Source organism: Equus quagga, chromosome 20 (assembly GCF_021613505.1).
Source record: "Equus quagga isolate Etosha38 chromosome 20, UCLA_HA_Equagga_1.0, whole genome shotgun sequence".
Classification (NCBI taxonomy): Eukaryota; Metazoa; Chordata; class Mammalia; order Perissodactyla; family Equidae; genus Equus; species Equus quagga.
Window position 1 is genome coordinate 14,878,449 of NC_060286.1, and position 13,931 is coordinate 14,892,379.

General features: G+C 43.5%; 1 protein-coding gene across 5 annotated transcripts; it reads left to right on the plus strand.

Annotated features, from left to right (window-relative positions):
- The first annotated feature begins 6,755 nt into the window (after positions 1–6,755).
- SRSF5 (serine and arginine rich splicing factor 5) lies at positions 6,756–11,720 on the plus strand. Of its 5 annotated transcripts, none has more exons than XM_046647427.1 (8): positions 6,756–6,905; positions 7,803–7,947; positions 8,280–8,350; positions 8,477–8,575; positions 8,876–8,945; positions 10,176–10,249; positions 10,709–10,819; positions 10,914–11,720. In XM_046647427.1, the coding sequence occupies exons 2-8, from the start codon at positions 7,822–7,824 to the stop codon at positions 11,179–11,181; spliced, it is 819 nt and encodes a 272-aa protein (XP_046503383.1). In that variant the 5' UTR covers positions 6,756–6,905; positions 7,803–7,821; the 3' UTR covers positions 11,182–11,720. The 5 variants fall into 5 exon arrangements, with proteins under 5 accessions (XP_046503383.1, XP_046503382.1, XP_046503380.1 ...); XM_046647426.1 differs by having other exon boundaries at positions 6,757–6,909; XM_046647424.1 differs by having other exon boundaries at positions 6,899–7,034.
- The last annotated feature ends 2,211 nt before the right edge of the window (positions 11,721–13,931 follow it).

The window sequence follows — 13,931 nt, forward strand, 5'->3', positions numbered from 1 at the left end:
ACGCAGCCTGGATGCTTCCATCCTCACTAGTAACGGCTTCTGCTCAATTCATTTTACACAGTCTGGCTCACATTGTAACACAGAGACGAAAACGGCGCTGAAGTTACTTCCCTGTGATGCAAAAATTTCTATCCTGACTTTAAAAATGCTATAACATTTTTGATTTCACGTTTGAGCAGCCCTTTTAACTTCGGAAAGAAAATCCTTTAGAACTACAGAGTTAGAGAAGGCACACTGGGTTCAGTTAAGTTTCCACTGTTTCCAGCTGTGTGACTTTGAGCTGTGGTTTCAACAGATTAAAAAAATAAAAAGGGAGCATATGAACGGACTTTAGAGAGCTGTCTAAGGGCCGAATTCACTAACAAACCCACGGCCCCGCCCGCTGTGCCTGGCATACAGTAAGGGAAGGATGAATGGCAGCTTTTATGAAGGAGGATGAAGACTGTAAAAGGGCCACTGGATTTTGCAATTAGGTTGGTGTGAATGTTGAGAGCAGTTTCAGTGGAGAGGCGGGGTGGACGTCTGGCTGGAGGTGAATGAGAGCCTGAGAAAGTGGCATCTCGGAACGTAAAGACTGCCTGCTCCACTAAGAAATGTGTTGGTGGCACGGGGCAGCTCGACAAGTGACATAGGTAACAGGAGGTTTTTTTTTTTAAAAAAGTTTTAAAGAGGGAAACGAAGCAGGTTTGACAGTTAAGGATTAAAGAGCTAATGGAGAGGGTGGGACTTAAGATAGAAAAAGAAGAGAAAGATAACTGATGGAGCGAGGTCCGGAATCTGGTACATGAAGAATCAAAGCCATGGAAAGAAATTAAGCTCTCTCTTTCTCTGAGACAGACAAGAAGAAGATGCGTAATTTGAAGATGGAGGGGAGAGAGACTGAGGCAATGGTCGTCTGATAACTTCTATTTTCTATGTGAAGCAGGAAGGAGTGTGGTGGTCAGCGTCCAAGAAGACCCTCAGTCTTGCCCTCCTCCTGATTCTCACAACCTGTGTAGCTCTCTCCCACACTGTACCAGAGTTGGGCTGTGTGACCAATAGCATATGGCAGAGGCTACGTGTTATGGATTAAATTGTGTTCCCCCCCTCAATGAAGGTATGTTGAAGTCTTAACCCCCAGTACTTCAGACGTGACCTTATTTGGACGTAGAGTCTTTAAAGAGGTAATCAAGTTAAAACGAGGTCATTAGGGTGGGCTGTAACTCACTATGATTGGTGGCCTTATAAAAAGGGAAACTTGGGGGCCGGCCCCGTGGCTGAGTGGTTAAGTTCGCACACTCCGCTTCTGTGGCCCAGGGTTTCACCGGTTCAGATCCTGGGTGTGGACAGGGCGCCGCTCATCAAGCCATGCTGAGGCGGCGTCCCACATGCCACAACTAGAAGGACCCACAACTAAAAATACACAACTATGTACCCGGGGGCTTTGGGGAGAAAAAGGAAAAATAAAAATCTTAAAAAAAAAAAGGGGGAAATTTGGACGCGAATTCAAACAAAGACAGACATGCACAGAAGGAAGATGACGTGAAGATGCACAGGAGAAGATGGCCATGTGACTGAAGCGATGCATCTACCACCAGCCAGGAACATTGAGAACTGCTGGCAAACAGCAGAAACTAGGAAGAGGTAAGGAAGGATCCTCCCCTGGGGCTGTCAGACGGAGTGCGGCCCTGCCTTGATTCAGGACTTCTAGCTTCCAGAACAGCGACACGATAAATTCCTGTTGTTTTAATCCACTCAGTTTTTGATACTTGGTGATGACAGCTCTAGGAAACTAACATGCTATGGTACGTCATGTCTGAGACTAGGTTATAAAAAGACTATAGCTTCCATCTTGGGTGCACTCTCTCTCTCTCCAATCACTCTCTCTTGGGGAAGCCAGCTACCCCCTTGTGAGGACATTCAGGCAGCTTAGGGAGAGGCCCACATGGAAAGGAACTGAAGTCTCCAGCCGACAGCCAGCAAGGAACTGAGGCCCGTCAATAGTCACGTGAATGAGTCTGGAAGGAAATTGGCTTAGTTGAGACTTTAGAGAAGACGGGAGTCCCAGCCAACAGCTTGTCTGCATGAGACAAGCTTCATGAGACTCTAAGCCAGATCTGCCCAGTCAAGCTGCTCCTGAATTCCTGACTCGCAGACACTATGAGATAATGTTTGCTGTTTTAAGCTGCTAAATTTGGGGGTAACTTGTTACACAGTAATAGATAACTAATACACCTGCTCACAATGAAGAAAAAATGGTTGCTTGAGAAGACGAGTGAAAGCACAGAATGGCCGCTGAGATATTGAGAAAGGGAGGGGAGAACCTAACAGTGCAGGTCTGGTTAGCGGTTGCAAACTATAGTGGGACCCACCTGATTGGGTACCAGTTCAATATTCAGATTCCTGAGCCTCAGACTTCTGAATCAGGCTCTCTGGGAAAAGGGCACTGGGAATCTGCATTTGAAATAGCACCCAACTGATTCTTTGAGAGAGGATAATTGAGAGTAGAAGTAAAAGTGGGACAGAAACAGCAGCTAAAGCTAGAATTTAAATTGCGTGTTAATTCATAGCACGACCTGACATCAAATAAGCACTAGGCTATGAACCTATAATTTCTAAGTTTTGTTAATGAATTCTGAATTAGTAAGTATTACTTTCTATCCTCACCTAAGGAAATACTCTCAAGAGCCCTTATGCTGACCTTCTGTGCCCCATCTCTCTAAAGATACTGCCCTGTTTTTCCTTCATTCAATCCCCATCAGAGATGCTCTGCCTATTCTAAGTTCTACCGCACTGCAAACTCCTCTGGCCTTGATGGTCAGGACTCCGCAAATTCAGCAGAAGTGCTTCCTGTTTCTGGGATTTCTGGGGCCACTCTAGTGCACACACAGGTATCACATGAAGCTCATGCTGCAGCTTTTGCGAAAGCACCTTGATTGGAAAATCAGAACGTGGATTTTCTAGGCAGAACAGATGGTTAGATTCTCTAAGCCTCAGTTTCCTCATTTAAAAAATGTTGTAACACCTACATGCAAGGGCTGGCGTCAGGACTGATTGAGATAACGTGTGTAACGTCCTTAACACAGCTCAGGAAATGGCAGAGGTCAATATAAAGAGGGATGGTAAGGAGGATACACTTAGGACCCTGAATTTAAGTTGATCTTAATGTTAAAATGGTTTGTGTGCCAAATCTGCTTCCCCATGACTGCCCCATTCAGAACTCCAGCCATAACCTGAGTGAGATATGAGAACTTGGAGGGAAGATGGAGCCAGGCAACAGACAGATTTTATAAAGGACAAAATAGCAAGTTCCTAGATCCAGGTCAGCACTCCTCCAAGCCTCCTAAGTATTAGAATCACCTCCACCCCCCCACCAGTGAAATCCGAATTTCTGCTCGTAGGGACCCAGGCAGCAGAATGTTACAGACACTCCCCAGGTGATTTTACGGTGCAGCTGGTGTTGACAAACACTGATCCAGGCACTCAAATGAAAGAACTGGGTTCACAGGTATTTTAATTATTGTGCACTATTCAACAACAACAATAAAGACTCCAAGATGTAGGAATAGAAAGAAGTCAGATAGGTATGCAGGGCTGAATCTGAGTCTAAAACTGAACATTTTAAAAAACTATACTTTTCCAAGATTAATTCCTTAAGGATACTCTTGCAAATCTTCAGAATTATTAGCTAGAAGCAAGGAAGCAAGACTTTTTCTTAATGTTGGGAGTTTTCGGTACAAATTTTAAAGCATCTGGTGATATTTAGGACACTTTCAGAAAAAACAGAATTGCTGGTCAGAATGAATATTTTCCCCAGTCATGTAGTTGTGTCATGTTAAGTGGAAAAACAGATACAAATTTGGATATACACTTTTGATCATAAATACATTAAAACAAGAAACATGGAAAAATACCCATGATTAAGTTTTATGAATAAAAAACCCCTCATGATACCAAATTCTATATACGAAGATGACTCATATTTTGAAAACACAGTTGTGCTTACAGGAAAACACTAAACGGAAATTATAAAAAGCCAAATAGTTATCCCTCAGCGTTGGGAATAAGGATGGCCTTTTAAACTCTCATATCTGTGTTTTTAAAAGTGCTGATGTATTACTTTTGAATTGGAAAATAAAACATGTATTAAACTCTAAGGAAGAAAAAAACACAAGAAGGAAATACAGCAAAATATAATCAGAGGTTGATTTCACGAGATGGATTTTGTGTTCTTCTCTTTCAATTATTTTTCCCCTTGAACATTTTTGTGATAAAGAGTATATATTTCTTTTTATAATTGGAGTAAAATAAACTCTACTTAAAAATAAAGATCGAATTCTGTCTCCTTGTTTGTGGTTTTATTCTCTGACACAGGAGTTGGGTGGAGCATTCACAGGGCAGTTTAAAGTTTAGGAATCAGCTCAGGGGTCGGGGAACGATTTGTGTAAAGGGCCAGGCAGTAAACATTCTAGGTATTGAGGCCCATTTGGTCTCTATTGCAACTATTCAGTCCTGCTTTTGGAGCAGGACAAGAGATGTAGACAATAAGTAAATGAGCAGCAGTGGCTGTGTTCAAAAAACTTGATTGATGGATACCGACATTTGAATTTCATACAATTTCATTATAATGTCATGAAATATTCTTCTTCTTTTGATTCTTCTCATACTCTACATTATAAATGTAAAACCATCCTCGGGCGGTACAAAAACAAGTGGCAGGCTGGATTAAGCCCACAGGTTGTAATCTGCTGATGCCCAAGTTAGATGAAATCAGGAATGTGATGAATGAAACATCCCAGTTATACTGAAAGCCCCCAACAGAGATGGCCAGTCAACTCCGTGTTTATTTTAATCTGTGATTTCTCTGCATTTTTCCCTTACCTAAGATTTGCTACTTACTTGGATGCCTTAGGAAAAGGATGCCAAGCCATTGTGTTGAAACATTAATACAGGAACAGTACAATCTAAAAAAGAATGCTAATTGTAAATCCAGGTCTACAAATATTGAGTCTTTTCTGTGCTAGGCATATCCAGAAAACAAAAACATGACTAACACATATCTTTATTACAAGGCAGTGGTGACGGGAATCATACGGGTACACACAGAATACTGTAGGATCACAGAGGACGGAGAGTGATTCTGCTCATGGAAGATTTTGTGTTTATCGGAGAAACTGGTAAGAATCTGGGAGGGAGACTTACCAGGCAGCTGTCACAGAAAAAACAAACATTGCAGAAGACAAGTGGTTTAAAACACAGGAGATTAAGTCACTAGGCACTGCTAATGAAAAACTACCTTTGTGAAAATGAGAAACTTTTTAACTGTCAATAAATCAAGAGAAAAAGCTTTATAAAACCATTAGTCCTGAAGAGAACCACACCACCGCGGGCCGAAGGCAGCAACTTTTTCCATGGTGTCCGCACCATCAGTCTTGTTTTTCACCCCCAGAAAAGCTTTCCCAGATTACTTTCTCTTATTGCAAGAAAAATATTTAGTGAGTGAAATCACAAGCAGTCGCTTCATAGTCAACACAAAAGGTAGAAAATAATTGGAAGGCCGATTTTTTTTAATTATGCAGAAAGCAAACAAATGTAATTAAGTAAGTACTGGTACCTGGGACAACTTGCGCGTTATGAAATGCTAATGTTGATCAGGCTAGCAGCTAAAGATGTTTTCTTTTAATTTAGCTAATACATATTTTCGTTTAACTCCATCTTTAATTCCACACACCATAGATAACTAATTTCACAATTTTATTGTGTACGTGCTGAAGCACTTTTTAAAATACCATGAAAAAGGATGAATGGACGAGCTCAGCCATACAAACTATCCAAGTTCTAACCCAGACTTGCTCCGGCGCCGGAGAACAGTAAGAGCCTGTAGTTCTCTTTCTCGAACTACTTTATCTCCGTGTAACTCTAGTTGCAAGCAGCAACCTCAGATTCCGGGCACGTCTCAAAAATGGGGTGCCTTAGGTTGCACCTGAAAGCATGAAGAACAGGAACCTTTGCACCATCGGTCTCTTAATGCCTAAATTTCTAAGCGTGCCAAGCTTACTGGGAAAACGTGGAGTTAGGGATGGGGAGGACCACGTTTCACACCCACTTTGAAAAGACACAGTGCCTGAAGAACGGTAGACTTCCATGTTACACTCCAGAAACCCCACCAGCAGGCTTAATCAGATACCCCCTGGACTTAAAAGTAGCCTGAAACTTTTTCCAGCCAGCGCAGTCCTAGAGTAGTGGAAATGCAGAAATCTGCATTCTGGCCTCAATTGAGGATGGCCTCCTGGCTGCAGTTCCCGTTTCAATATTTCATCACGCAGAAACCTTCCATTTAAAAACTCCCGAGGTTCCTTAGTCTTTTTAACCATCACTAAACCACACGTCCGCGGTAGGGTTAAAAGTCACTTGAACATCAAGGAGCGCCAGCAAGGGACCAGAGATGGCCAGGTACTTTTGCAAAGCCTGAGTTTCCTTTACCCAGCACGCTTCGAAGTATCTAAGAAAAAATGTAGATAAAACAGAGGTGTCATTTGTCCTAGGGCGCGTTCACGGGAGAGATATGACGAAGCCAACGTCACGGCCCGGCAGAGGCGAACGTCCTCCACGGGCTGTCCCCGGGGCGCCGGTCACCTGGCGGCCGCGCCCCCACCAGGCCCCGCCCCCCGCGGGAGGGTCGCCCGGACGGTCGCGGTCCCAGGGCGGGGCCCACGGAAACGGCGTCCCGGGATCCAGCGGGGAGGTCCCGGGGCGGTGCCGGAAGTGACGCAGGGGCGCGCCCTCCATTTTGTGGAACGCCCGAGCAGTAAGTGCGTCAGTTGTGGGCAGACGTAGGCGAGCTGGGTCCTGGTCTGCGGGGAGGCTGCCGGCTCCGTCGCAGACTACGGACCTCTCTGGGGCTCAGCTGCCACAGCTCCTGTCCGGTAGGTGAGTGGTTCACTTTGAGGGCAAGGCTTCTCGGATCGAGGCTTCTTCATGGCCGCTCAGATGGCGAGTGGCCGGGGCTGCTCTCTTTGCGGAGGACGGAGTCCAATGAGCGCAGTTTACTCGAGGTGGGCGCTGGGGCACGTCTCCCTGGGGGTCTTGTTTGAGGGGAAGCGAAGGTGGAAGGGCGGTCGTGGTCACGGTCATTCTCACACCGAGGGGTTGGATGCCCCTCCCTGCCTCTCTGCCTCTTCACTCCGAACCCCCCGAGTGGCGGGCCGAGACCTTTGCTCGGGGTGCGGGTAGGGCTTCCCGCGGGCGGGCACAGGGACTCCGGCACGGCGGGGGCGGGGACGGGGGAGGGAAAAGGGAGCTCGGCACGCGCGGCTCTCCCACCGCCGGCTCCGCCGCCGCCATTTTGTAGCTGCCCGGCGTCCGCCCGGCGCTGTGTGCGCAGGCGCGGCCGCGGCGTCGCGAGATTCCGGCTTCCCCCCGCTGTGACGCTCCCGGGAGGCGGCGGCGCGCGCGCGGCCCGTCGCCATTGGGCTGGCCCGGCGGAGGGCGGGGCCGGCTCCGCCCGCACTTCTCGGCCTTTCCTAACTGCGGCAGATGGGAGGGGGCCAGAAGAGCCGGGGAGAGTGTGCGGCTGCGCAGTTCCGGAGGCGGCAGTGGGCGTTGCGGTTGCTGCGGTCTGGGCCCAGGGAAGGATCGTGTTGGGAGCCGAGTTTTAATTTTGTCTGCAAGGGACCTGGCCTAATAAGAGGCACTCTTGGCAATCTTGTTTGTAACATCACCGGGTAAACATTTTATTTTATGCTGTTTATGTTTTTGACCCCTTGAGCAGGCATTCCTCGGACATTCACTGGTATTGTCTCAATTGGATTATTTCCTAACAGGACATCCTAGCCGGACGTCATGAGTGGCTGTCGGGTGTTCATCGGGAGGCTAAACCCAGCGGCCAGGGAGAAGGACGTGGAGAGATTCTTCAAGGGGTATGGACGGATAAGAGACATTGATCTGAAAAGAGGCTTTGGTTTTGTGGTAAGTGTTTAGACTGATCGATCATCTGTGGTTAAGTAGGTAAAGATTTTGGTAAGGAGTGTGTTTGATCTTACTGAGTCCAGGTGGAGGAGCTTTAGAGAGTGTTGAGTCCTTAAGGTGGTGGGTCTCCTTAGGGGATCAAAGAACTTCTCTGCTGGCTGGAGGGAGACCACTCCTGGTCGCTTGTCCAATCAGGTTTATCTCCACAGCACTGTCTTTAGGAGATACTCCCCTTCTCTCTCAGGTTTTTAGTGCTCCTAATGTGTTGTGGAATACACTTTTAAAGTTTAAAGCCGTGTTACATGTTACCTTTTTTTTGTGCTTCAATTTAGGAATTTGAGGATCCCAGGGATGCGGATGACGCTGTATATGAACTTGATGGAAAAGAACTGTGCAGTGAAAGGTGGGAGTCGTCTCTTTAGTTTTATAACTATAAAGTAGAGCAGACTGGGTCAGCTGGGACATTTCTCTAAGTAGATCTCTCATATAGCTTAAGTGGATAATGGAGGTTTTTGTTCCCTTCCTGCAGGGTTACTATTGAACATGCTAGGGCTCGATCTCGAGGTGGGAGAGGTAGAGGACGCTACTCTGACCGTTTTAGTAGTCGAAGGCCTCGAAATGATAGACGGTATGTGACGGATGGCGGATGGCTGCTTTGAACAGTCATTACTGCAAAAGGAGTATTTATAATGTTTAAAACCATTAGCAGTGAGTGATTCTGGTCTTTATCGTATAATGTGTTACGTTATTCCTGTGTTAGTCCACTGTTTTAAGTCTGTATAACGATTCGTATAAAAACAATGCAGAAACTGTTGATGGAAGCCATTTGAGTGACTTGTATCTGACTGCTTGAACTTGCCCACAGTTGAACACAATAGGTGCACCTTACTGCATTTCTTCCATTGTGAGTACTCATTTTCTTCCTCAGAAATGCTCCACCTGTAAGAACAGAAAATCGGCTTATAGTTGAGAATTTATCTTCAAGAGTCAGCTGGCAGGTTTGTTGAAATACAGTTTTGAGATATTTTAATGTGGCTTTTTAAAAATTAATGGGTAGCTAATTTTTATTAATATGTTTCATTAAAAGTAGTTTTATGTTTAATTAAATTAATGGATTTAATTGTAATTTTAAAATTTTAATTAAACGTAACTGGGGGATGTTTTGAATTTTAATATTAGTGATCAAATGTAAATGTTTTGAGGATATATTTTCTTGTTTTTTAAAATCAATTTTAACCAAATATTAAACCCTTTATTTGCCAGCCTATCTGTGTCGTTGGCCTTATGACGAGGAGTGCCTGTGGGTTATCCTAATCGTTGTCTTGGTCACTCTTGGTTGGGCCTGGTTGACTTTGCCAGTCAGCTCCTACAGTGATCAATTGGCCACCTCTAGATCTGTGTTTGCCGGTCTAGACGTAATCGGTGCACTTACTTGAAGTGCCAGGTTGCAGCGATCCCAGAGCGTTGATAACGTGATCTGATTCCTAAGTTGAGAGCTGTCTTCCTGTAACGCTTCCGAATAAGAGGTCCTGGTCGAAAATCGTTGAAAGATACGAAATTAGGTGGTCGTTGGAATCCTGATCGCAGTAAAGTGGTCCTTGGTAACTGCACAAGAGTAGAACATGTCTGCATCCGCCAGTAGTCTGCTAATAGGGAGGGCTGTGCGATTAAAGGCTTCCATCCATTGGGTAGTGTCCTTCAAGTGGGTGGCGAAGAGCCAGTCGGGCATATGTCATGAAGGTTTCTCCGACCGATTAATGGTTTGCTGCTTGACTAGCCTAGGGAAATAATAATGAAGGTAAAGTAAACTTTTTTAATGGCATATGGGGCACAAAATAACTGGTGTCTTGTAAATGTTCTGTTCTTAAATATAAAATTTCTACTTTAGTCTTTGCTTTAAAAATATGTACTGTTCCTTTTTGTTTTTGTTTTTGTTTTGTTCTTTTTTTTGTTTTTTTCCTTTTGTATTGAGCTCAGTATAGACTAATACTACTTTAATGTTAAAATCTGAATTTTCTGTGGCATTTTGCTTAAAAGCAATATGCTATTTGCTTATTTCGTGCCCTGATATAGATAATTTTTGAATTCTGATAGACTACAAGTGTGGTAATTACCATGTTTGTACTTTATCTAACATCTTCTCTTTCAGTAGTCTTGTTTTTATACCATGTGGTTGTTTGTCTGTCACGTTTCCTTTTCTCTGCTTGACATGGTTGTCTTGTGTTAAGGATCTCAAAGATTTCATGAGACAAGCTGGGGAAGTAACCTTTGCTGATGCACATCGGCCTAAATTAAATGAAGGGTGAGTGTGCTGAAGATGCTAAGAGCCTTTTAAAATCCTGAAATTTTTACCGTGAATGTTCCTGATTACTTCAAATTGGGACAGGGTTGAATGCAGTGCTTCTCACTCAGGGGTGAGTTTGCTCGTCAGGGGACAATTGGTAGTGTCTGGAGACGTGTTCGGTGCTTGTAGCTGGTTGAGGGTGCTACTGGCATCTTGTGAGTAGAGGCCAGGGATGCTGCTGAACATGGTACAATGCACAGGAAACCCCCCACAGTAAAGAATTATCTGGCTTAAAATGTCAACGGTTCGGAGGTTGAGAAACCTTCCTTTAGTGCTCTGTTATCTGTCAAGAGATAAGATTGTTAATGTAGCAATAACGAAATGAGCAGAGCAAAGATACTTAATGTAGACTGCTGTGTACAGTTTGTGAGACCGTAAGGTGTATGTAACCTTACAGATTATTTTTATTCATTTTAGGGTGGTTGAGTTTGCCTCTTATGGTGACTTAAAGAATGCTATTGAGAAACTTTCTGGAAAGGAAATAAATGGGAGAAAAATCAAATTAATTGAAGGCAGCAAAAGGCACAGGTATCTCTTTAATGTGTTTAAGTCACAGTTTTATTTAATGGATTTGTAGGACTTGCCACTTAGGTTTTTTGTTTCTGTTTTTTTTCCTTTCTAGTAGGTCACGAAGCAGGTCTCGTTCCCGGACCAGGAGTTCCTCTAGGTCTCGTAGCCGATCTCGTTCCCGGAGTCGCAAGTCTTACAGCCGGTCGAGGAGCAGGAGCCGGAGTCGGAGCAAGTCCCGTTCTGTTAGTAGGTCTCCTGTGCCTGAGAAGAGCCAGAAACGTGGTTCTTCAAGTAGATCTAAGTCTCCAGCATCTGTGGATCGCCAGAGGTCCAGGTCCCGGTCCCGGTCCCGGTCCAGATCCGTTGACAGTGGCAATTAAACTGTAAATAACTTGCCCTGGGGGCCTTTTTTAAAAAAACAAATTCCCAAACCATACTTGCTAAAAATTCTGGTAAGTATGTGCTTTTCTGTGGGGGTGGGGTTTGGAGGGGGGTTGGGTTGGGCTGGATATCTTTGTAGATGTGGACCACCAGGGGGTTGTTGAAAACTAATTGTATTAAATGTCTTTTGATAAGCCTTCTGCTCACATTTTTGTGAATGTCTGAAGTATATAGTTTGTGTATATTGACAGAGCTCTTTTATAACTAAAGCAAATTTAATTTTTTGTACTAGAAAAAATTTGAACATTTTAGTTCCTGGTTATTCAAATATGTTAATTCAGAATTAGTTTAATGCCTCAATTAAACTAATTAATAGCTTTGGACACTTAAAAGAGCTCTAAATTTGCTTGTACATAAAGGCTTAATTTGAGTTTTTCTTGTCAGGGCTAAGGGTGTCCTCCCACCCACCCTTTAACAGCTGCCTGGCCAAGACGTTAAAGCAGCTGTTTGTTATTGATAATAAAAGATTATAAAACTGCTTTTGTCTGTGTGTCTGAAGGAAGTATGCTATTTACTCCTCCCTTCCTCCCCATCTGCATTCATCACCTTTAAAGTCCCTTGTAGGGAATTGGAGCTGTTTGGATGATAGATTTCTTTTATTTTTAATTAAAAATTTAGGTAGTACTTGTGACTTTTCCAGGCTGGTCAGAAGATGGGCAGAGAAGTCAGTGAACTGTTCAAAAACAGTGACAGCTGACAGTAGTTTATGACCGTTTTCCTTGCATGTGACCCTCCCATGCTCTTCGTCTTGTAGTCCAGAGGAGGACACTTTGGGAAACATTGTAAACTTTGATGTTTCATGCCTATCTTAAAGATGGTAATAGAAGTTTGGTCAGAGATCAACACGAAGCTTTTTCTCTGGTCAGTGTTCATGAATGCTTTAAAGGACGTTGACTTGCTTTTCCATTTAGTCCTGAGACAGAGATGTGACAATATGTCAACAGGAAAACAATTTAATAGTGGTAACTAGCTAAAGTTCTCCATCCATCTTGATTAAACGTTAGAGCTTTATACCTACAGGTAGTGAGCTTTACTGTTCTAGGAATCTTGGAGACTGGATTTTCTTAATCCTCCATTTGAGTGCTAGGCTAGATAAATATTTGGTAACAGTGAATAACACATAGTAGCTGGACATGGTTTTAAGTGCCTTGCTTGCATATTCACTCAATTTCCAAAACTATACTGTTTTACAGGAGGAAATGCAAGGCCAAAGAGAAGAGCAGGTAAATGGACTGGGTGTTAGAACCCAGGAAGTCTTGTTCAGAACCCCAAAACCACACTTAACAGCATAGATTCATGTGCCCCAGCCTTGCAGGGATTTTGAGGAAGCTGAATTAGAAGTGCTAGAAAGATTGATTTTGGCTTCCCCACAGAGTGGGGATTGGGTAGTGAGAATCTCCTTTTGGGGATAGCTTTGAAAGGTTTTTGTTACATTCATGTGAAGGCCACATTCCTCTGTATCCAAGACTAGAACTTAGGCCGTGAAATGGTGAAGCTGATCCTTGTAACATGAGGCTGGTGCTAGGGGGAGTTTGTGGTATACTTGTTAATTCACTTGCATGGAGGGCACCGGTCTTACTTAAAATAGTGGAACCTAGGTTTGTTCTTCATAGTGTATCTCTGAAGGCTGTACAAGCCAGCAAGAAGTTGGGCTTTGGCAGTTTTTTTCCCTTGGGCTTTTTAAATATAACTCAGGGTAGTATGGTGTGTGCACTTTGACATTTTACCGGTTGACTTTTTTTTCCTTTCATCTCTTTCCTTTTGAGGAGGTAAATATCAGTGGTGTACTATTTTAGTGTTACGGATACTTGTTATACAGTAAAGCATTAGAATAAGACCCTTTCTTTGAGCTAATGGCAGAGATGTCTGAGGGTAGGTTTGAACCAACAAGTTAGCCTCACTTCCCAGATCCAGGGCCTGAGCAGTCACATGAGGAGTATAGGCTTCAGCAAAGTTTTAGGACCAGCCTTTGCAGGGCGTAGTGCAACTTTTGTTTTCTGTAGATTCTTTTCACCTAGTTCTGTAAGGAGAAGTTTGAGGATGATGTATCTCGAGTCCAGCCCTACCTTGCTTAAAAAGCTCAATAAGCTTGTTCTTATGTTACTTTACTGTACTTAGTGCATCTGCTAGCTAAATAGTAAAGAATTTGAACAGATATGTTAACATGGATATGATATGTAAAAAGGAGAGGTGGCAAACCTTTTCACAAGTCTGCATTTTTAATAGGGTGTTAATGACCCAAATTGGTGATTCTTAAACTTGTTCTGGTATTAGGAATCCTGGACATTTGCCAGACTGATGCCCTAAATTTAACTTATCTTGGTTTCAGTTGTACCTAATCATATTAAATGATCTTAAAACCACAAGTAAGTGGACATGGTCATTTGTTTACAAGTGTTAATGTTAGTTGTCCGTGTTCTTTAATCTTTTGCTTGGTCCTTGTTTGCATAGGAGTGATGTAAAATGTTTGTTTCATTGGAGAAAATTTGAACTTTAAGAATTCTAAGTTGAGTGTCTTTCTTTGAGAAATTACGCATTTGGCAACAGTTTGCAGTACTCTAAATTTTGAGGGAGCGTAATGTGGAAACCACCGATACCTTATGAACTGATGGTGATACTTTATTAGGTTAGTGAAACGTTTCTGTTGATGTTTGTGTTCCTGGCTTTTCTTTGTTAAAGTTTTCCCCCT

Excerpts from the sequence above, each read along its gene's own strand:
- SRSF5 (XM_046647427.1), top strand. The coding sequence starts at position 7,822 with ATGAGTGGCTGTCGGGTGTTCATCGGGAGGCTAAACCCAGCGGCCAGG. Across the intron at positions 8,946-10,175 it reads CTTCAAGAGTCAGCTGGCAG|GATCTCAAAGATTTCATGAG; the intron begins GTTTGTTGAAAT and ends TCTTGTGTTAAG. Across the intron at positions 10,820-10,913 it reads GAAGGCAGCAAAAGGCACAG|TAGGTCACGAAGCAGGTCTC; the intron begins GTATCTCTTTAA and ends TTTCCTTTCTAG.